This window comes from Diceros bicornis, chromosome 24 (assembly GCF_020826845.1).
Source record: "Diceros bicornis minor isolate mBicDic1 chromosome 24, mDicBic1.mat.cur, whole genome shotgun sequence".
NCBI lineage: Eukaryota > Metazoa > Chordata > Mammalia > Perissodactyla > Rhinocerotidae > Diceros > Diceros bicornis.
In genome coordinates this window covers 9,704,176-9,728,062 of record NC_080763.1, presented here as the reverse complement: position 1 = coordinate 9,728,062, position 23,887 = coordinate 9,704,176, and the positions used below count along the sequence as shown (strand labels likewise).

Genomic DNA, 23,887 nt, shown 5'->3' with positions numbered 1-23,887 from the left:
AAGTTTGAAAAGGCAAAGAACAAATTGTCTTTTAAAGCTTCCAGAAGGAACGCAGCCCTACTGATACTTTTGATTTTAGTCCTGTAAGACTTCTGACCTCCAGAATTGTGAGATAATAAATTTGTATTGTTTCAAGCCACTAAATTTGAGGTAGTTTGTTACAGCAGCAATAGGAAACTAAAGTTTCCTTTAGTTTTCCACTTCTGAAAGCAAGAAGTGACTTGCTCCAGCAATATAAAATAGAGAAAGGGAAAGGAGGCTTAAATCACTGAACTACATTTTATTTGATTATTTGTTCTCTTCAAAGATTGGTGCCTGTGACAATAATTTCAGTAGATGACATTAGATGGTGCTCTTTCTTAGTTATATCATACAGATTAGTAGCTAAGACTTTTTTTTTCCACAAAGCATAGTTTTTAGAAAAATTTTTGTAGATAAAACCCACAAATGAACCAATTTCCTTTGCCTAACGTAGATAATCTTTAACACTGAACAACTGTAAGTCTCGCAGGTCTCTGCAGCTACTGTAATAGAAGCCGCTTGGTTTATCAAAAAAAGTCAAGGTTAATTAAACAGTCAGGGAATAATTAAGAATTATATGTATAATTCATATTTATCTTTTAAAAAAATTTAAAACATAGAAGTAAATACACTCACCAATCTTTTGATGAAGGGCAAAGGCCTTTTCTGTAAGCAAGAATCCCTTGATTGGTATTTTATCTGATTGTTCTTAGAAAAAGCCACCCTTAAAGTTTTGCCTACAATTTACAGTTTTGATTTCTTTAAAGTAGCAAGAATTTACAGACGTGGAGAAAAAGTGAACATAAGAATCTTTCTAGATTTTTAAAAATAATTTTCCTACATATTTTGTGTGAATTTTTATAATTTTCTCCCATATTTTACAGGCTTTTTTCTCCCAAACTAATTTGACTGTGTGTGTGTGTGTGTGTGTGTGTGTGTGTGAGATTGGTCTTTATTCAGACTTTCCAAAGTATCCCATTTGGTTTTCACAGAAACATAGAAAGAATAATTTAAAAATTTGCACTTATAGTGTATCTGTTTATTTAAAGTAAAAGAACTGATATAAGTTTTTGAAAAAATACAGGCAACTCTTGATAAATATGTGAATCTGTTGTTGAAGGCAGAGGGGGACTAGAGAGGAGCCTCCTAGTATCAGATGTTCAGTGTGCTCTGGGAATGGGTTTGTTTGTTTTACAGAGGGAATAGAGTATCAGGTCATCTAGTGAGTTCAGTGAAAGCACCTACAGTAGTCTTATCTCTTTCCTCTTCAATATAACTTTTAAAAGAATCTTTGTCATTGACTAATGTCTTCACTCTCTGGTTTTCACTTACATCAGAGGTTCACATCTCCACTGCCCCACCCTAGTCCAGGGAATCCCATTAGACTTAATCTCTCTTTCTTGGGTTATTCTAAAAGCCTCTTAGCTGGTTTCCCTGCCTCCGGCCTCTTTTTCCTCAAACCTTGCAATGGCACAGCTCTAATCATGTTACTTCTTTGTTCAAAAACCATAACTTTTCTGTGTTAAATTTAGTCTTTGGAGGATAATCATAAAGAATCCATGTGGTCAATGACAGAATTTCCTAATGATATACTTTTGTGGCTTCTTTCTCGAATCTCTTTCCTACAGTGGTCAGATATCTTTTTAGGGTTCATGAGTAAAAGGCTCAATTATTCTGCCAATATACAAGAAAAGAAGCACACATCTTTCTTGTTAGATGAACTACACAGTCCACAAAGTTGAGGTCAGAATTCCTTCCTTCCCTTCCCATTTGCTAAGTGGAAAGAGTTTTATTGTTAGTTTCTGTTTATAAAAGTGATATGTTATAGTTTCTTACCTTCTAGCATTATCGCTCATATTGAGCAAGAGGCACACAGATTTTAAATAATTTGCTTTGTCAAAGTATGTTATTAGAAAAAGGGGCTTCCCTTGCTTTTGTGTGTGTGTGCTCTATTCACTAGAGCAAGCTGCCAATCACTAAATAGACACTAAAGTAATCTATAAAGACATTATAGCCCAGGTTTAAACATTTAAGTAAAAATGCACAAGATATAATATAATGTTTATTTACTAATAATTTATATATTTTAAAAGGAAAAGTGTAAATAATACAATTATTACCAAATTTTTCTTTGCTTGTAGTTCAGAGAAGTGAAATTCAGCTTTTGCCCTATCATCTGAATTCACAGGAATTCCATCTAACATCTGTAAGTTAGGCAGTCGAAATATGAGCATGTGGCGATGTAGCATTTTTCTACAAATCTAAATAAAGTTAAAAATAAAAATTTATTCCTTTAAAAAACCTTTTCTTTCAAAGAAAATTTACCATAGGCAGCAAAGATGACAGATAATATCTAATTTATAGTATTAGATGATACAAATATGAGCTCCCTTTCTGAAAGACTTCTCAATTCCCTGTTATGCTAAATGAAGATAACTTTTTTTTTAAACCAAGGCTACCATTTGAAGGTTTAGTCTCTTTTTAGAGTATATAATATTGTTTATTAACTACAGGCAATCCCAACTGAGTAGGGTTATATCATAAATTTCACTTAAAAGTAATTAGCTTGAAACTTATGTGATCTTTTCCCATAGGCACTACCCAATTTAATTCAATACTGAACTGTATTATCCATCACTTCGTAGTGTCAACCTACGTGTGTGTGTAGGTGTGTGTCTAAAAAATATTTGCATGTGCATAAGAAGGTGTGTAGAAAGAGTTACCATAGTAGGCCTGAGGCTGTTATCTTTAGAAGGGTCTGCTTACAAGGATAGATATTGACTAGTGTTTGGTACTTGGATTTTGGGAGTGTTCCCACCCTTCCTTAACTGATAGGGTTAGTTCACTGTGCCTAGACTACTTACACAAACAATATGATCTATGCTCAACCTGCTTTTCTTCTGGGAGTCTGGAATTTTGGTACGTGATAGGCATAGGGTACCTATATGACCAGCCCCCAACAAAATTCTTGAATGCTAAGTCTAATGGGATTCCCTGGGCAGATACATAACACACATGTCGTTGCATTTTTGTTGCTGGGTGAAGAGTGTGCACTGTATGACCCCTCATGGGAGAAAAAGAGCATAAAGAAGCCTGTACATGGATTCCTGCCAGACTCTGCTAGGTGTCCCTCATCACCTGGCTGTGTATCCTCACTACATCACTGTAATAAATCTTAGCTATGAGTACAACTATATGCTAAGTCCCATGAGTCCCTCTAGCAAATCTCTGAATGTGGGGGTGATCTTAGGGACTGACAACACAAAAAAGATATGCAGTGCTGTTTGTAGTAGCGAAAGAAATAAACTATCATTAAAGGGGAATGAATAAACAATCTATTTTTTTTAATGTAGTAGATACATATACTTTAATGGAGAGAGATCTCTAAGACATATAATTGAGTAAAAAAAAAAAAAAAAAAAAGACTACTTTCTAGGCCACAAAGCAAGTTTCATAAATCCCAAAGAATATACAAATATACTGTCTCTTCTGACTAAAATGTAATAACATTAGAAATAAATGACAAAGAGATAACTAAAAATGCCTCATAGGTTTGAAATTAACACACACATATACTTCAATAATTCATGAGTTAAAGAAGAAATCTTTTTTGGAAAGTAGATTTTAAGAATTAAAGAACAGGAAAAATACTACATATCAAAACTTTTAGGATGCTGCTAAAGCAGTATTTTATAACCTAAAATTGATTCATTTAGAAGAAATATTGAAAATTAGTGAGCTAGGGATCCTACTTAAGAATTTTTTAAAAAGTAAATTCAAAGAAACTAAAAGAAGGAAATAATAAAGGATGGAAATTAATGAGATAAAAAACAAAGAAATAATATACTTGATAAAACCAAAATATGATTCTTTAAAGGGATTAATACGATAGACAAATCTTTAGCAAGACTTATCAAGAATAAAAGAATAAAAGCAAAATCGACAAATTTAGATATAAAAAAGGTGACAAAAACAGATATAGTGGAGATTTTAAAATTTATGAGTACTATGATAGCAATACATTTAAAATTTAGATGAAAAGGACAATTTTATAGAAAAATATAACTTCTCAATACTGACTTTTGAAGAAATAGACAACATAACTAGATTTATAGCCATTAAAGAATTTGCATAAGTAGTTTAAAATCTAACTTCAAAAAATATTAAGCCCAGATGGTTTTAGAGATAATGTCTAATTATCCTTCAAGGAACATGAGTCTTCTCCTATATAAACTAATTCATAGACTGGAAAAAGAGGGAGAGCGCCCCAGTTAATTTTATGCAGCAAGAACAGCCTTGATGAACTGGAAAAGAATAGTATAAGAAGATAAAATTATAGGATAATTTTACTTATTTCCATATATACAGATATGCTACATGAAATCTTAGCAAACTGAATCCAGCAAGGTATAAAACATGACCAAGTAGTATTCATCCCAGGAATTTAGGGATGGTTTAACACTAGAGTCTATTAATGCAATTTACATATTAACAGATTAAAGAGAACAACTATATTACCAATTAGTCAAAATCCAATGTCCATTCATGATAAAAACATGGAATTAGAAAGGAACTTCTTTAAAATGTTAAAGGTTATCTACCCATAACCTATAGCAAACATCATATTTAATAGTGACAACGTAGAAGCATTCTTTTGAAGTCGGTTAACTTACTATCAGTGCTTCTATTCAACACTACTGGAGGTCCTACTCAGCATACTAAGAGAAGTTAAAGGAAATAAAAAACACAAGGATTGGAAAAAAATAATAGAGTCATTATTTGCAGATAACATGATAGTCTACAGAGAAAATCAAACAAGATTTACAATCCATTAGAACTAAAAAGAGTTCAGCAAGGTTCCTAGATAAAAGTAATATGCAAAAATCTCTACTCCAGCAGCAAACAATTAGAAAAATGTAAAAAGATACTGTTTAAAGCAGCTATTGAAGCAACAGAATAAATCTAACCAAAGATGATTAAAACTTTTAGGAGAAAATTTTAAATCTTTATTGAAGGACTGAAAATAAATGTAGGGATGTTTGTGTTTAAGAATGGGAAGGATGAATGCCATAAATATTAGGGGAGACTGCTTATTGTTATTTCCTTCTCGGTGGGAATAGCTCTGTGATGTGGCACTACTGGGCTCCTTCAACTCCGTCACTCCTTCTCCACTAAGGGAAGCAGACTTACTTAACTGATAAATCTGGGCATGTTTAGTTCCTTTCTTTCCTCTTGGGAAGGAGCTTATTGCTGGAAGAATGCATTCTGCTCCTCCAGGAGAAGCTCTCCTCCCATGTGGAAAGGCCTCAGTCAAGTATTTCCTGTTTCTGGGTGATCATGATTGCCTATTTCTGGGATCTGTTAGAAGGCCCATTTGGCTTTCTCCCTAAGCTAAGCAAAATATTTTCACCTTCCATCTGCCACTGTCATATTTCTCAATTTGTTCAGACGTTAGGTAAATAAGGGTGCTACTTATTTGATCCCTTCAAAGACTCTAACAGGAAAGGTGGCAAATTTATCCCAAAATTAATTTATAAATTCAATGCAATTCCAATTAAAATATCAACAAGATTCTCACATAACTTGAGAAGCTGTTTCTCAAAATGCATAGGAAGTGTAAAGGGCCAAGAATAGCCAAGACAGTGAGGAAAGAAAAAGAGAATGTGGAAGAGAAGGAAAGTTAGAGGTGCTTACTCTATCAGATATCAAGACTTAATATGAAACTTTAGTAATTAACACAGTGTAATATTGGTACGGGGTAGACAAATAGGTCAACGAAAACAATGTAGAACCCTGAAACAGACCCTCTTATATATGACAGTGGCAGTTTATATTGTAATCAGTTGGAAGAAGACACTAGTCAATAAATTGTGCTTGGAGAACTGTCTGTGCATATGGAAACAAAAAAAAAGTAAATCCTTTCTCACATTATGTAAAAATAAATTATACACAACTATAAGTAAATCAATAAAGTAGAAAAGGAGCACACTCACCGGATTGCCATAAACTGTGAGCTCTCTGAGAGAAGAGACACCATCAAGTTTTTCCAGCTCTGCCATGTCCTGTTCAAAAGTTAATCAATAACTTCTTATTTGGTTAGATCTAACATCTTCAAGTATGGACTAATTTGAAGTAATCATATGTACTTTTTGGAGTGCAACTAGCTCATGATTGAATCCTCTGGAGTGAGCTTGTGTGACAATATTCTGTATTGCTGATTAAAGACAGATCTGTGTACTATTGATTCCAAACAGATGGTTGGCAAAGATGACATTCTAACATGGGTTTTTCTCAGAAAAGTTGTAATCTATTCTAGGACTCAGAGTATGTTTGTTTAATTCCCCAGAGGATTGACCCAGAAGTGTGGAAAAGAAGGTGAATCCAGTTTAAACAATTTCAAAGGGACATGTTAAACACAACCTTAACCATAAGGAGCATGTGATATTGAATGGACCACATCCTGATATATTTGCTGGGAATATATATAGTTGAAAAACTATTTCTCTAGTTGAATGAGTTGCCTTCCCTCCTGGATGGGATTATTTAGTGTTATCTATTTAACATTGGTGAAAGTTTGCAAACACAATTTAGTTTTTTCAAAATATTTCTAAAATGCTCTTTCTGACAAAATGTACGCAATAAGCTCAGCTTAAGGTTGTTGCTAGTTCATAGTAATAAAACAAAGTTATTGATATGCTCCTGTTCTTATTTGGAATGACAAGTAGACATATAGCCAATTCATCTAGTCACTATAAAAAAATTTAGACCTATTTTAGACCATTTGAAAATAGAATTTTATTTTTGTTTGTTTTACTTTTTATTTTATTTTTTTTTGCAGAAGAAGATTCACCCTGAACAAACATCTGTGCCAATCTTCCTCTATTTTGTATGTGGGTCACCACCACAGCATGGCCGCCACCAAGTGGTGTAGGTCTGTGCCTGGGAACCGAAGCCGGGCCGCTGAAGCGGAGTGTGCTAAACTTAACCACTAGGCCACAGGGTGGCCCCTGGAATTTGATTTTTAAAATGACCAATCTTTACTATTTTGGTTTTGGAAATATCATAAAGGACTTTGAAAAAGCTCTGACACTTATCTCTAGAGACATTGCGTATTTTGACCGACAGGCAGTTCCTATCTGTGGAACAAAAGCCTGATGGGAAAGAATAGAAATGTAAAAAGTCTTCCGTTATTTTCTCAAATTAAATGGAGGATAGCAGTGTTCACTAGTGAAATATTTCTAATCTAAATGTTTGTTTCTCATGGAAAATGTTAATATAAGAAGCAGAGTGTCGGGGCCAGCCTGGTGGTGTAGCAGTTAAGTATGCATGCTCCACTGCAGCAGCCGGGGGTTCGGATCCTGGGCGCACACCGATGCACTGTTTGTCAAGCCATGCTGTGGTGGCGTCCCATATAAAGTAGAGGAAGATGGGCACGGATGTTAGCCCAGGGCCAGTCTTCCTCAGCAAAAAAGAGGAGGATTGGCGACAGATGTTAGCTCAGGTCTAATCTTCCTCACAATAAAAAAGAAAAAAGAAACAGAGTGTTAAATTTGTAGAGGATAATGCTGGTATACAGTTTCAAAGAGACATCAAGCCAACTAATATATTCATAATTGGGGGAAGAGGGCTGATGGCTTCCCATTTTTAATATAGGGTATCTTTTATAGTGGCGTGTTGGAGTTACTTCCTACTGGCTCACAAAAGTTGATTGGTAAATTTTCAGAAATTTTGTGAGATGGTGTTTTAGCTTGAAATTGGCTATAGTGGAAGAAATTATACCATGGAAATTGGTAAATGCTATTGATTAGGACATTTTTCCCCTGGAGGGCTAGCTGTTAAAACATTAACCAGCATACCAGTGGTTGACATCTTTTGAGTACTTTGTCAGGATAAGCACATATGGCAATCATCATAATAGTTAAGCCTGGATTGGGGCCTTTCATTTAGGGCAAGAAATAGCAATAGACTATTTCCTGGGGTCATTTCAAGCCCCAGGGGATCACTGAGATGTTTAAAAGTAGACACAGTTGTAGGATGCCACAGAAGGGAATCATTTAGACACAGGGATCAAACAGGACTATAAAGCTGAATTACATAACTCATCTTTCAGTTGTGTTTCTGAGATTCCTCCTGCAGAAGCAAGACTATAGGCAACAATTTCCAAATCTACATTTTCCAAATCTACATAATTGGTCACGATGGCTAAGTCAGAAGCTTCACACTGGAATCTGTTATCAAGGATATGCAGCTTATGAAAGACTTAGTAGGTTAATAAGACCTACTAAGTCCTAGTAGGTTAATAAGAGACTGCATATGTCTTCATTTGAAGTATTGTTGTTTTGCTAAATTTTCTATGCTTTTTTCTTCCTATCCTATAAATCTTTATCAACCCAAAGGTTATAATCTGATTGTCCAGTTGTGGAAATTAATGCTGGTGTCAGCCTACCCATGTTGGCATGAATCAAGAGAGAAAATCTCTCCCAAAAAGAAAATTTGAATTGAGAGTTAAGAATTTTGAAGAACGTAATATTTTCAGTAGAATTAAACAGAATCTCCAACTTAATCTTATTGCTTTCAGTTCATTTTTCCCAGCTAAATGTATGGTCATATTAAGGTACTATAATATTAGTGGTTAGAATAAGTTTAATGGTAAAACGATTTATCTAAATTCAGTGAAAAATACCATTTCAAGGATAAAAAAAAGAAGGGCTGATCATTAAATAATCAATACTTCTTCATTAAATGATATATGCATAATCTCCCATGATTTAGCATACAGATTGTCCTTTAGCTATGTTAAATTTTGATAATAAATAAGCTTGACTGGGCATTATCCTGTTTAAGTTACTGGGGAGAAAGTTGCTTTATCAGCTGATCTGCCGTCTGTTCACTTCCTTAGCAGGGTAAGAGGGTGGGGAAGTAGGGCAGGGACACTCCTGGGGAACAGCAGTTTACCTGGTCCAATCTCCTTGTAAGTATGCTGGTAACTAGATGCTCTGTCAAATAGACCAATGATATTTGCTAAGAAGAAGGTCCCTATTTATGAAATGTTCTGGTTAAGGACTGCTTATAGTAAATAAACCTGGAATCTATAGAATTATCAGGCACGGCTCCCTATAAAATGTCATGTAAGCTCAAGTACAAAATGGAGATATTTCATAAATGAAACACTCCCTTGTTGTATGAGATCACCCCCACAGAATCTCACTTGGAGATCCCATATTTTATTCTGAGGTAGACTACGTGAGATGTAGAAAGAAAGGACCTGAGAAGCCACTGGAATGTCGCAGACCCTGTGTATCCTTGAAATTATTAGTAAAGCTTGATAGTGGGTAAGATCTCTGATTCATGTAAGTCTGATTTGACAATCTTTTATGTTAGCTCAGTTGCTATCACTGGAAAGATTTCCCATAGGATAGCAATTTTCCTAATTTAGATTTCTTCTGGATAAAGCTTTGGAAGAATCATTGCCAGTTTGGGCAGGCTTTTCTCAGATGAATGTTGTTTGAACCTGGATAAATTACTTGTGTGCCATTTTTCTCTGTATGTATAATTCCTAGTTGCTATGTAGAAAAGGGCACTGTTCATGATTTCCTTCTAGCCTTGAACAGGCTATTATATCACCCCAGAAAAAGCTCCCTGAACTCTAGCAAGTAGAGCCACAAACAAATATTGATCACGTATCTAGTATGTATCAGGTACTAAGCTATATACTGATACAAATGTGGGCAATATAGACTCGGTCCCTGCCCTTGAGGGGAAGTCCACAGTTCAATTTGTCTTTGAGATTGTCTTAGAGGTATAGACAGAAGTAGTAAAATCGGTAAAGGGAAGGCTAACAGATCATCATCAAAACACTAAGACAAATGTTAAGGTTTTATAAAGTTATGTATACCTTCCACCCTCTCATCTGCTGTCTCAGGAGAGAGTCTGGCTCAGCTGCATGGAAACAGGTTGAATTCTGAGCAGGTAAAACTAAGACAGTATGCTATCTAAGGAAGACTTGAGTGAGGAGAGATGGAATTAAAGCCAAATCCAAGTCCCTTATTGGGAGTTGATTCAAATGTCAAGTAGACCAAGTACATATACCAAGTTTAAAGGGCCTAAGGAAGTCTGAGATTGAGATGCAGAAACAGTTTGGAACAAGAGCAGTCAGGAAGAAATGAGATCTCTCAGAGATCTCGCTGAGAAGAGCCTTAGAACATTTAGAGCTAACCTTTATTAGCTGGTGGATGCATGTGGGTTGATTGGGTTTATAAGTCTAGAAGAAGGGTGGACATCTTTGCATCACAGAGTATTTATATGCCTCTGCATCACAGAATATTTACATGGTATATAAATAAGTATCACACTAGCAAAATTTACATTGGTGTGTTTGGATGCTTTATGTTCAGAGGAATCAAGGCTTGTAAATCTCATAACAAAAACCAAAATAATGATACCTGGATTTTATTATATCCTAGGAAGAGTTTCTCTAGTTTTACCAAAGGTTGTAATCTGCTCAGCTCTCGTAGTCTGTTTTCCTCCAGGTGAAGTGTCAACAGAGAGCTTGGTTTGGCAAAGGCACTGTCATTAAATGCTCTGATGCGGTTATGGTCCACTACCAATTCCTGAAGGACTGCTAAGTTGTCAAGCCCTTCAACTTGACTGATTTCATTCCCTGAAAAAAGATGTCATGCTATGTCAAGTAAACCCAAACTTTCTGAATAAAAGGTTATCTATCTTCATTTAAATATTTTTTATCAAATGATTTTTTAAAGTATTAAAAAGAACATATTTCCAAGGAGAAATGGAAATGTAATTTACAAGAAGGGAGCATTATCCTCAAATGATATTTGGTGAAATTTTTCCTTGATGTTTGAAAGATTAAATGTGATGTACACAATGTACAAATTAACCCAATCTCTCTGTTTAGTAATTAAATGCTAAAATAGTTGGTATTAACAGAAGTTCATGTACAAAAGATGTGCTGACTGAGTATATCTGATTATTCTAATAGGTATATCTAATTATTTCTTAAAATAAACTAATTTGTTGTGTTAAGTTGAAGGATACACCTTAATTATGCTGTTATTTCTTTCTCAACATATTTTTGCACATAGCCACAGTAAACAAATATGAATTCATTACACTCTTTAAAACCTCAATCCTTTCTTTATAATCTGTGATTCCTCTCTACTGTAGCAATCAATAGCTTTATAAGTATTACTGATAACTTATATGAGAAGAGGACCCTTGAGTTGACAAAATGCTTTTAAATGTGTTTTCTATTAGTCTCAGAATAGGACATGGAAAATATTATTATCACTTTTTAATGATCAGAAAATTGAGGGTCAGAGAAATTAAGTAACTTGCTCAAAAACAAAAGTGGCAACACTAGGCATAACTTAGATCTTTTACATTTTAGGCTCAATGCTGCTTATACTATCATACTGTGTTTTATTCACTATTCATCCTCGTTTGTTATGGGCTGAATTGTGTCCCCCCCCAAATTTATATGTTGAAGTCCTACCCCCTAGTGCCTCACCATGTGGCTGTATTTGGGAATAGGGTCTATAAAGAGGTAACTGAGTTTAAATGAGGTCATTGGGGTGAGCTCTAATCCAGTATGACTGGTGTCCTTATAAGAAGAGGATCTTAGGACACAGACACACACAGAGGGGAGACAATGTGAAGATACAGAGGCTATCTACAAGCCAAGAAGAGAGGCCCTCAGAAGTGACCAACCCTACTGACATCTTGATCTTGGACTTCTAGCCTCTAGAATTGTGAGGAAATAAATTTCTGTTGTTTAAGCCACCCAGTTTGTGGTGCTTTGTTTTAGTAGCCCTAGCAAACTAATGTATTATTGAAGATATGATCCCATGATCTTGGAATTCTTCTCCATGAAATATAACATATTTCATCGAATTTAAGACATCAGCAATTGTTAAGATATGTCAGTATTTTACATACAGTAAGAAAGAAAAAAAACCCAGCTAGGTAAACAGTGACATGCCATCAGTTAAGACATGACCAGATTTCAGACATGTTAAATATAAAAAGCAGGTGTCTCAGAATTGATGAAATATGGTACATTTACCTTATTTTCTTCTGTTCTTAAAGAGAAATTGATAACATCACAACCTTCAATAAAACTGCTCACAGAACTAAATCACAGACTTGGAAATATTACCAGAGCCTTACTTATAAATGAAAAAGGTTTATTCAAGTCAGATTGAGAAAAATGATTCAGTTGTGTTAATACATTACTTTCATGAAATTATATATTTTAGACTATCACTTTCTTTGTGTGTGTGAGGAAGATTGGCCCTGAGCTAACATCTATTGCCAATCTTCCTCTTTTTGCTTGAGAAAGAGTGGCCCTGAACTAATATCTGTTCTCATCTTCCTCTATTTTGTACGTGGATCACCACCACAGCATGGCTTGATGAGTGGTGTAGGTCCGTGCCCAGGATCCAAACCTGCGAACCCGGGCCGCCGAAGCAGAGTGTGCCCACTACACCACCGGGCCAACCCCTAACTGTCACTTTTAATATTTTAAGTCCAGTCGAATAAAAATCACATGGGATAGCTTCAAGCGCTGAAGAATATCTACAGTGGCATATTTTTGGCCATTATTCATTCTAGAATGCTCATTAAACATATTTAAAAAAGAAAACTCCAAAATAACTATGCTGAATGTGATTTCAGGGATCTTACATTTCTATAACTAGCAGCATTTCCCATTGTTTGAAAAACTCCCACTTATTTAACTAAATAGTTAAATTTTAGATAAATTGGGGCCTTAATCCTTAAGATTCTAACTTGCTTCTCTACAGCCTTGCCCTGCCCTTCCCCAAAGACTCCACCTTCCCTTTGCAAATTTAGCACAACCGCTGAGGTGTAGGTTTGTAAGCGCTCTCCTGGACCCCAGCAGGGCCTCATCTTCTCACTGCCTGCATTTGTGTACTCCTCTACATTTTTGCTCTCATCCCCCTTTAGACTTGGATCTCAGAATGACCTCCTCCTATTCAGTAACTTTAGCCTAACTCACCTCTTTATAAACATCCAAATATGCTCAGAAGCTCACTAGCCACCCTTTGCCCTCTTACCTTCTTTTCAGGAACAAGCTCCTCGAGTATGCAACCTCTATCCGTTGCCTTTACTGCCTATCCAACCACTTCCCATGAAATTGTTTTCACTTTGGCTTTTGCTCTTCCCCTGTTTCCACAACTGACCCTCTGAAGGTTACCAGTGGTCTCCTTTTGTTGAATCCAATTGTCCACATTCGATATTTTTTTCATAGGCTTCATTCTTCTTACCATTTGACTTTGAGGTCATTCATCCTCCCTTCCCCTGACATTTAGAATCTGCATTTCTTGATTTTCTTTCAAAATTTCTTGTATGACTCCTTTGCTGGTTCTTTTTGCTCCAGCCTTCTTAATGCAGAGGGTGGCGGCATGGGGGGGTGTCTCCACACCTCTTTTTGGCCTTTTATTCTTTCTCTATACTTATTTCCTAGGTAAGGACATACACTTATGACTTCACCTGTCACCTCCACTGGGATAATTCTGAAATATACATTTCCAGTCCTGACCTGTAGTCCAGTACCATTGCCTGAAAAAGTTTCCATTTTTATGTCTTAAAAATTTTTACAACACAAACTGATGTTTTTCTATTGCAAATGAGCAACTTTTCCCAATGACTTTATCTAGCTTTAGTATATCCTTTTGCCCAGTCTCCTAATGAGATCACGAAAACATCTTGAATTATTTTTCTCTCCTTACATATCTAGTCAGTCATCAAGTCCTAATATTTCCTTCCTTTAAAACTACATTTTGAACTCACCTCTTACTCACCCTTCCCACTGACACTACTCTAGCCCAGGCCCTTATGTCATTCATGCTGGATAGAAAATGCATGTGCTTTGGAGTCAGACAGAGCTGTGTCTCACTCTGTACCATACCACTGACTGGTGCAAATTTAGGTAAATTATTTAACCCCACTGAGATTCAATTTGTTTTTTTGGAAAATGCATATAAAATTACTTTGGGTGAAGGTTGAATGAGATAATCTATACAGACAAACACCTTGCCCAATGACTCAATAAATGGCAGCCATTATTGTCAGAGTGAACTGCCTCACTTCCTGCATAAGTCTTCCCCACTCTGATTTGCCATGCTAGCCATGGCAACAGAACACACTCTACTTTTACATTATTAGATTAAAATAGACCTTCAAGGGTTAGGTTGTCTGCTTTTCTGTATGTCAATGTATCTTTTAAAACATCTGTCATTCTTGTGCTCAATTTCTTGTTCTTTTACGGCTAAGTCTCCATATTCTTGAGCTAACTCACAAGCACCTTTGATAGGCAAAAAAATACATTAAAATTTTTTTAAATATGGTCTAGAAAAGCCTGTCTTTCAGAAAAAACTTACTATACTCAGATCAATTATACAGATATCTCCCCATGTCTCACTGATGGATCTCCCAACCTTTCTTTAGTGTCATTAAATAATTATTGTTAGACTAATGTTCCAAACCCTGTCTGTTTTCTTATACCACTTTTCTAAACATTCATAATTCCTACCTATTTTCAACTGCAAAATGAGCATTATCCATCAAATTGATCATGTTTAGAGGCTTTATAATTCTCTCAGAGAACTGCATACTCTTTGTTTTCATCAGGTTGGTCCCTTTTTCAAGTGTTAGCCCATAGACACCACAATCCTGCCCCTGTGACTCTCCCTCTCCTCCTCTCTACTTGCAGAGCTCTCGGTCATGCTCACCTTCAATCTAAATTCTATCAATCTTTCAAAGAGTCTTAGATATGTAGAGGGGTTAATATTTCAATTTCTCTTTTCTCTAAAATTCTGTTGCACTTAAGTTAGAACTTAATTCACCTTTGTTTCAGTATATCTCCACAGACAGATCTTAAACTACTTTAGAGGAAGGATCTCAATTATATAATTACAATAATACAGTATTTCTGTATCTTTCTTAGGGCTTAGTATAATTCTGGGTTTAATAAGTATTTGTGAATTACTCACTGGTTAGTTTCTATTATTTTTTTAATATGATATAAAAGTAAATTATAATGTAATGCTGTACATAGCCCTAGAATATTGCATTTTCTAGGGTTATAGAATATTTCCCAAGAATGCAATATTCTATAGCCCTAAAATATTGCATTTACATTATATATGTAAATAGCCCAAGAAAAACCCATTTGTGATCGCTAAAATATTTTTGTCAATGAATCTGTTTGAAGTAAATGTTGATGCTTATATATGCTTATCAACAGGATAATAATCACATCAGCTTTTAATAATAAAGACTTACATGTTAACAGTGTTGCTACTCACCCTGTAGAAAGAGGAATTTTAGATTTCTTAGTCTGTTAAGTTGTAGCTGAATTAAATTACAAATTCCATTGTAGCCCAAATGAAGAACTTCTAAACTGTGCATTATTGGAGGCAAATTTTCACTGCTCATTGTATCTCTGAAACACACATGTAAGTTTGAGCCCATAAACTTAATTTCAAACCAGCTGTATCATAAAAAGAGTGTCTGGTATGTATTTACTATAAATTGAAGTTTAAAAAAAAGAAAAAAGAATAAATTTAATAGTAAGTCAGAATTAAATTTTAATATGTTGTCTCTTTATATTTTATATAATAATAATTTTTACTCTTTAAAAAATATTTTTATGTGGTAAAGAACAAAGAACTACAGAAAGAGTTACTTGAAATGAAAAGCAAGAGCCAGTGCAATCAGGCAAGAAAAAGAAAAAAAAATAAAAATGCATCCAGATTGGAAAGGAATAAGTAAAACTGTCTTTATTTTCAGATGACATGATCTTGTATTTAGAAAATCTTGAAGACAGCAAAGAACGATTATTGACTAATAAATGAGTTCAGCAAGATCACAAGATAAAATATTAACATACAAAAATCAAGTGAATTTCTGTAAATCACTGATAAACTGAGAATGAAATTAAGAATTCTATTCATAATAGTATAACAAAGAATAAAATACTTCAGAATAAATACAAAAGAAGGTCAAAATGTATACATAGAAAACTACAAAACATTGCCGAGATAAATTAAAGAAGATCTAAATAAGTGGAGAAATATTCCATGTTCATGGATTAGAAGACTTAATATTACTAAAATGGCATTTCTCCCCAAATCGATCAGTACATTTAATGCAATCTCTCTCAAAAGCCCAGCAGGCTTTTCCCCCAGAAAATAACCATCTTATCCTAAAATTTATGAGGAAACACAAAGAACCCAGAATATCCAAAACAATCTGGAACAAAGCTGGAGGGCTTACCATCTCTTATTTCAAAACTTCTTATAAAATTGCAGTAATCAAACCAGTCTGGTACTGGCAAAAGGACAGAAACATAAATCAATGGAGTAGAAGTTAGAGTCCAGAAAGAAACTTTTACATTTATGTCAGTAGATTTTCAACAAAGGCACCAAGGCAATTCAGTGGGGGGAAGGATAGTATTTTAAACAAATGGTGCTGGGACAACTGGATATCCATATGCAAAAAGATGAATTTAGACTTCACATTTTACCTCACAACACACACAAAAATTAACTCAAAATGGATCACAGATCTAAATGTAAGAGAAAAAAATGTAAAACTCTTTCAAGAAGACATATGAGAAAATCTTTGTGACCTCAGGGTGGCAAAGAATTCTCAGGTACAACATCAAAATCACAATCTGTAAGTGAAAAATTGATAAATTGGACTTTATCAAAATTAACATTCCTTTAAAAGGCACACTTTAAGAAAATAAAAAGACAAGCCACAGATTGAGAGAAAAATACTTGTAAATCATTTATTTGATAAAGGAGCTTATATCCAGAATATTTAAAGAACTCAATAATAAAAGCCAAACAACCTAATTAAAAAATAAGCAAAAGAGAGAGTGATGTCAGTATCATGGCAGAGTGAGCTTTCCCTGTAGACTCTCTCCTATAAGATACAACAAAAAGGACATTCATATACCAACAGAGGACATTCACACAACACAAAAGACGTCTGAGAGACCCACACAGCCATGCATGTGAAGGTGGAGGTGCTGGACCCCCTGGAGGAAGTGGAAGGAAGTAAGGAGAACTCTTCTCCTTCTTGAATGACAGTGACCCTGGGACCGGGTCTGTGCAGCTCTCAGAGAGAGAGGGGAGAGGGGTATCCCTCTGCGGGGAAATGGTCACTCTCCAAGTTCTCTCACAGCTTGTGGGAAAGTCCCATACGGACGTGACTGAACTGTTGTGGGGGTGCCTTCCTCACGCTAGCACCCCAGGAGAGCAGATAGCGAGACAAGCGCGAGAAGCCCCCGGGATCAGGCAGGCAAAAGAGCCCCTCCCCCTGCGTGGCGCCCCAGCACAACCAGTCAGCCAGAGTGCCCACAGATCGCAGTGGGCTCAGAATACACAGCTCTTGACCCCCACCTAGTGGTGGCAGGTGGAAGCTGTAACCAGATATTTTCAGAATGAGGAAAAATAAACCCACACCCTCAAGCAGTATGCACAAATATATTAAACCTCCAGACAAAGAGGAAAATAAGTACCCAGATATCAATCCTGAAGGCACAGAAATTTATAACCTAAAAGACAGAGAATTCAAAATAGCTATCATAAAACAGCTCAACAAGTTACAAGAAAACACAGATAGACAATTCAATGAAATCAGGAACTTGTTCAAAAAAGAGATTGAAACTATAAAGAAAAACCAATCAGAAATGTTGGAGGTGAAAAACACAATGGAAGAGATAAATAAATATATGGAATCTTTAAAGAACAGAGCTGACAATATGGAGGAAAGAATTAGCATTATTGAGGATAGGAATGCAGAAATGCTCCAGATGGAGGAGGAGAGAGAACTAAAACTAAAAGGAAATGAAGAAATTCTCTGAGAAATATCCAACTCAATTAGGAAATGCAACATAAGGATTATAGGTATTCCAGAGGGAGAAGAAAGGGAAAAAGGAGCAGAGAGCCTGTTCAAAGAAATAATAGCTTAGAACTTCCCAAACCTGGGGAAGGAGCTAGAAATACAAGTGAATGAAGTCAACAGATCTCCTAAATATATCAACATAAAAAGACCCTCTCCAAGGCATACAGTAGTAAAGCTGGCAAAAGTCAACGACAAAGAAAAGATGTTAAGGGCAGAGGGATAAAAATAATAATAATAATAATGTACAAAGGAATCCCAATGAGGCTCTCAACCGATTTCTTGGCAGAAACTCTACAGGCTAGGAGAGAGTAGAATGATATATTCAAAATTCTGAAAGACAAAAACTTTCAGCCAAGAATACTCTATTCAGCGAAAATATCCTTCAGATATGATGGAGAAATAATAACTATCCCAGATAAATAAAAGTGAAGGAAGTTCATTGCCACAAGACCCCCACTACAAGAAGTGCTCAAGAAGGCCCTCATCCCTGAGGAAAACAAGAAAAGAGAAAGGGGATACAAAGATTTGAGAAAGGAGAAAAACAGGTAGACAAAATCATAAAAATTGCAGCTATCAGAATAGGTTAGCAAACACTTATTTATAACATGAAAGATTAAGGGAAGGAAAACATCAAAAATAAATATAAGCTCATCACTTTAAACACAAACTCACAACACAAGATGGAATAAATCTGTGACAATAATAACACAGAAGGGGAAGAGGAAAGGGATGGAATTGACTTAGTCTAAGGAAATAAGAGGCCATCAGAAAATGGACTATCTCATCCATGAGAATTTTTATACAAACCTCATGGTAACCACTAAACAAATAAACAGAACAGAGACACATATAATAAATAAAGAGAAAGCTAAGAAAACCATCATACAGAACTACCAAACTGAATTGGTAGTCTGAAACACACAGGATGAGAAACAAAGTAAATGCAAAAGAACTGGAAAATGAGCGATAAAATAGCAACATTAAGCCCTCATATATCAATAATCACTCTAAATGTACATGGATTGAATTCTACAATCAAAAGACACAGAGTGGTGGGATTGATTAAAAAACAAGATCCAATAATATGCTGCCTCCAGGAAACACATCTCAGCTCTCAAGACAAATACAGGCTCGGAGTGAAAGGATGGAAGATAATACTCCAAGCTAATGGCAAACAAAGAAAGCAGGTGTTGCCATACTTAGATCAGACAAAGTAGACTTCAAGATAAAATAGGTAATGAGAGACAAAGAGGGGCAATATATAATGATAAAAGGGACGCTCCACCAAGAAGACATATCACTTATCAATATATATGCACCCGACACAGGAGCACCCAAGTACATAAAGCAACTATTAACAAATCTAAAAGGAGATATTAACAACAACACAATAATAGTAGGGGATCTTAACACCCTACTTACATCAATGGATAGATCATCCAGACAGAACGTCAATGAGAAAATAGTGGACTTAAATGAAAAACTAGATCAGATGGACTTAATAGATATAGAGAGAGCACTCCATCCAAACACAGCAGATTATACATTCTTCTCAAGCGCACATGGAACATTCTCAAGGATAGACCATATGTTGGGAAACAAGGCAAGCCTGTATAAATTTAAGAATATTGAAATCATAACAAGCATCTTTTCCAACCATAATGCTATGAAACTAGAAATCAACTACAATAAAAAAACTGAGAAAGTGACAAAGATGTGGAGACTAAACAACATGCTGCTGGACAACCAATGGATCATTGAATAAATTAAAGGAGAAATCAAAAAATATCTGGAGACAAATGAAAATGAAAGTACACCATACCAACTCATATGGGATGCAGCAAAAGCAGTCCTGAGAGGGAAACTCATAGCAATACAGTCCCACCTTAACAAACAAGAAAAATCTCAAATAAGCAATCTTAAACTACACCTAACAGAATTAGAAAAAGAGCAAACAAAGCCCAAAGTAAAGAGAAGGAGGGAAATAATAAAAATTAGAGCAGAAATAAATGAAATTGAAACCAAAAAAATACTAGAAAGGATCAATGAAACAAAGAGCTGGTTTTTTGAGAAGATAAACAAAATTGACAAACCCTTAGCCAGACTCACCAAGAAAAAAAGAGAGAAAGCTCAAATAAATAAAATCAGAAATGAAAGAGGAGAAATTACAACAGACACCACAGAAATACAAAGGATTATAAGAGAATACTATGAAAAACTATATGCCAACAAATTGGACAATCTAGAAGAAATGCATAAATTCTTAGACTATACAACCTCCCAAAACTGAATCAATGAGAAATAGAGAATCTGAACAGACCAATCACAAGTAAAGAGATTGAAACAGTAATCAAAAACCTCCCAAAAAATAAAAGTCCAGGACCAGATGGCTTCTCTGGAGAATTTTACCAAACATTCAAAGAAGACTTAATACCTATCCTTCTCAAACTATTACAAAAACCAGAGAAAGGTGGAACACTTCCTAACACATTTTATGAAGCCAACATCACCGTGATACCAAAGTCAGACAACGACAATACAAAGAAGGAAAAGTACAGGCCAATATCACTGATGAACATAGATGCAAAAATCCTCAACAAACTATTGGCAAACCGAATACAGCAATACATTAAAAAGATCATACACCATGATCAAGCGGGATTTATACCAGGGACACAGGGATGGTTCAACATCTGCAAATCAATCCATGTGATACACCACATTAACAAAATGAGGAATAAAAACCACATGATCATCTCAATAGATGCAGAGAAGGCATTTGACAAGATATAACATCCATTTATGATAAAAACTCTCAACAAAATGGGTATAGAAGGAAAGTACCTCAACATAATAAAGGCCATATATGACAAACCCACAGCCAACATCATACTCAATGGGGAAAAACTAAAAGCCATTCCTCTGAGAACAGGAACAACACTGGGCTGCCCACTCTCCCTGCTCTTTTTTTTTCTTTCTTTTTTTTTTCAGGAAGATTGGCCCTGTGCTAACACCTGTTGCCAATTTTCCTCTTTTCCTTTTTCTCCCCAAAGCCCCAGAGCATAGTTGTGTATCACAGTTGTAGAGCTGTAGTTCTTCTATATGGGATGCTGCCTCAGCATGGCTTGATGAGTGGTGAGTAGGTCTGCGCCCAGGATCTGAACTGGCGAACCCCAGACCACTGAAGCAGAATGCACGAACTTAACCACCACACCACCGGGTTGGCCTGTCGCTACTCTTATTCAACATAGTACTGGAGGTTTTGGCCAGAGCAATTAGGCCAGAAAAAGGAATAAAAGGAATCCAAACAGGCAACGAAGAAGTGAAAGTCTTGCTGTTTGCAGATGACATGATTTTATGTATAGAAAACCTTAAAGAATCCATTGGAAAACTATTAGAAATAGTCAACAACTACAGCAAAGTGGCAGGGTACAAAATCAACTTACAAAAATCAGTTGCGTTTCTGTACTCTAATAATGAACTAACAGAGAGAGAACTCAAGAATACAATCCCATTTACAATCACAACAAAAAGAATAAAATATATAGGAATCTATTTAATCAAGGAGGTGAAAGACCAATACAATGAAAACTATAAGACATTATTGAAAGAAATTGATGATGACATAAAGAAATAGAAAGACATCCCATGCACATGGGTCAGAAGAACAAACATAGTTAATGTGTCCATACTACTTAAAGCAAACTACAGATTCAGTGCAATCCCAATCAGAATCCCAATGACAGTCTTCATGGAAATAGAACAAAGAATACTAAAATTCATATGGGGCAACAAAAGACCCCGAATAGCCAAAGCAATCCTGAGTAAAAAGAACAAAGCTGGAGGCACCACAATCCCTGACTTCAAAATATACTACAAAACTATAACAATTAAAACAGCATGGTACTGGTACAAAAACAGACACACAGATCAATGGAACAGAACCGAAAGCCCAGAAATAAAACCACACATCTACAGACAGCTAATCTTTGATGAAGGAGCTAAGAACATACCATGGAGAAAGGCAAGTCTCTTCAATAAATGGTGCTGAGAAAACTGGATAGCCCCATGCAAAAGAATGAAAGTAGACCATCTTCTTTTGCCATACACAAAAATTAACTCAAAATGGATCAAAGACTTGAAAGTAAGACCTGAAACTATAAAACTTGTGGAAGAAAATATAGGCAGTACACTCTTTGACATTGGTCACAGAGGGATCTTTTCCAATTCCATGTCTACACGGACAAGCAAAACAAAAGAAAAAATAAACAAGTGGGGCTTCCTCAGACTAAAGAGCTTCTGCAAGGCAAAGGAAACTGGGATCAAAATGAAAAGACAACCCACCAGTTGGGAGAATGTATTTGCAAAGCATATATCCGATAAGGGGTTAATCTCCATAATATATAAAGAACTCACACAACTGAACAACAAAAAAACAAACAACCCGATCAAAAAATGGGCAAAGGATATGAACAGACATTTTTCCAAGGAAGATATACAGACGGCCAATAGGCACATGAAAAGATGTTCAACATCACTAATCATCAGGGAAATGCAAATCAAAACAACACTAAGATATCACCTTACACATGTTAGAATGGCTATAATCACCAAGATAAAAAATAACAAATGTTGGAGAGGTTGTGGAGAAAAGGGAACCCTCCCTCATTCACTGTTGGTGGGAATGCAAAGTGGTACAGCCTCTATGGAAAACAGTATGAAGATTCCTCAAGAAATTAAAAACAGAAATAACTTATGATCCAGCTATCCCACTACTGGGTATCTATCCAAAGAACATGAAATCAACAATCCGAAGAGGCTCATGCACCCCTATGTTCATTGAAGCATTATTCACTATAGCCAAGAAGTGGAAGCAACCAAAGTGTCCCTTGACTAATGATTGGATAAAGAAGATGTGGTATATAAATACAATAGAATACTACTCAGCCATAAAAAAAGACAAAATTGTCCCACTTGCAACAACATGGATGGACCTGGAGGGTATTATGTTAAGTGAAATAAGCCAGACAGAGAAAGACAAACACCACATGATTTCACTCATATGTGGAAGATAAACTAACACACGGACAGAGAGGACAGTTTGGTGGTTACCAGGGGAAAGGGGGTTGTGGGATGGGCACAAGTGGTGAAGGGACGCATTTATATGGTGACTGAAAAACAATAATGTACAACAAAAAGTTCACAATGTTATAAACTATTATGACATCAATAAAGAAAAAGAAAAAAATAAGCAAAAGATATAAACAGTTCACCAAAGGAGATATAATAATGGCTAATAGGTTTATGAAAAGCTGCCCAATAACATTAGTTATGAGGTAAATGCAAATTAAAACCACAGTGAGATAACTTCAAATCCACTAGAATGGCTATAATCAAAAAGACAGACAACAAGTGTTAGTGAGGATATGGAGAAACTAGAACCTTCATAAACTGTTGTTCGTAATGTAAAATGGTGCAACCACTTTGGAAAATAATTTGGTAGTTTCTTAAAAAGTTAAACATTAAATTACCACACAACCCAGCAATTTCACTCTTAGGTATTGACCCAAGAGAAAGGAAACATAAGCGCACACATATACTTCTGCACAAATGTTTATAGCAGCATTATTCACAGTAGCCTCAAAGGGGAAACAACCCAAATGTCCATCAACTGGTGAATGGATAAACATAATGTGGCATATCCATACAATGGAATACCCAACATCTTCAGCAATAAAAGGGAATGAACTACTAATACATGCTGTAACACGGATGAACTTCAAAAACATTAGCTGAGGTTAAGAAATCAGATGCAAAAGACCACATATTATATGATTCCATTTATATGAAATGTCTAGAAAACACAACTCTAAAGAAAGTGGATTAGTGGTTTCCTGGAGTTAGAGGTGGG

At 35.6% G+C, this 23,887-nt stretch overlaps 1 protein-coding gene across 1 annotated transcript in view; it reads right to left on the bottom strand.

The window, feature by feature from the left end:
• The window catches only part of LRRC9 (leucine rich repeat containing 9), a 122,779-nt gene that overhangs the window by 5,160 nt on the left and 93,732 nt on the right, over nucleotides 1-23,887 (bottom strand). Inside the window, exons 27-30 of the mRNA XM_058567041.1 lie at nucleotides 15,369-15,505; nucleotides 10,464-10,681; nucleotides 6,015-6,083; nucleotides 2,142-2,282 (exon numbers count right to left, since the gene is read on the bottom strand). Coding sequence (XP_058423024.1) covers nucleotides 2,142-2,282; nucleotides 6,015-6,083; nucleotides 10,464-10,681; nucleotides 15,369-15,505 — 565 coding nt within the window. The remainder of the gene's footprint in view (nucleotides 1-2,141; nucleotides 2,283-6,014; nucleotides 6,084-10,463; nucleotides 10,682-15,368; nucleotides 15,506-23,887) is intronic.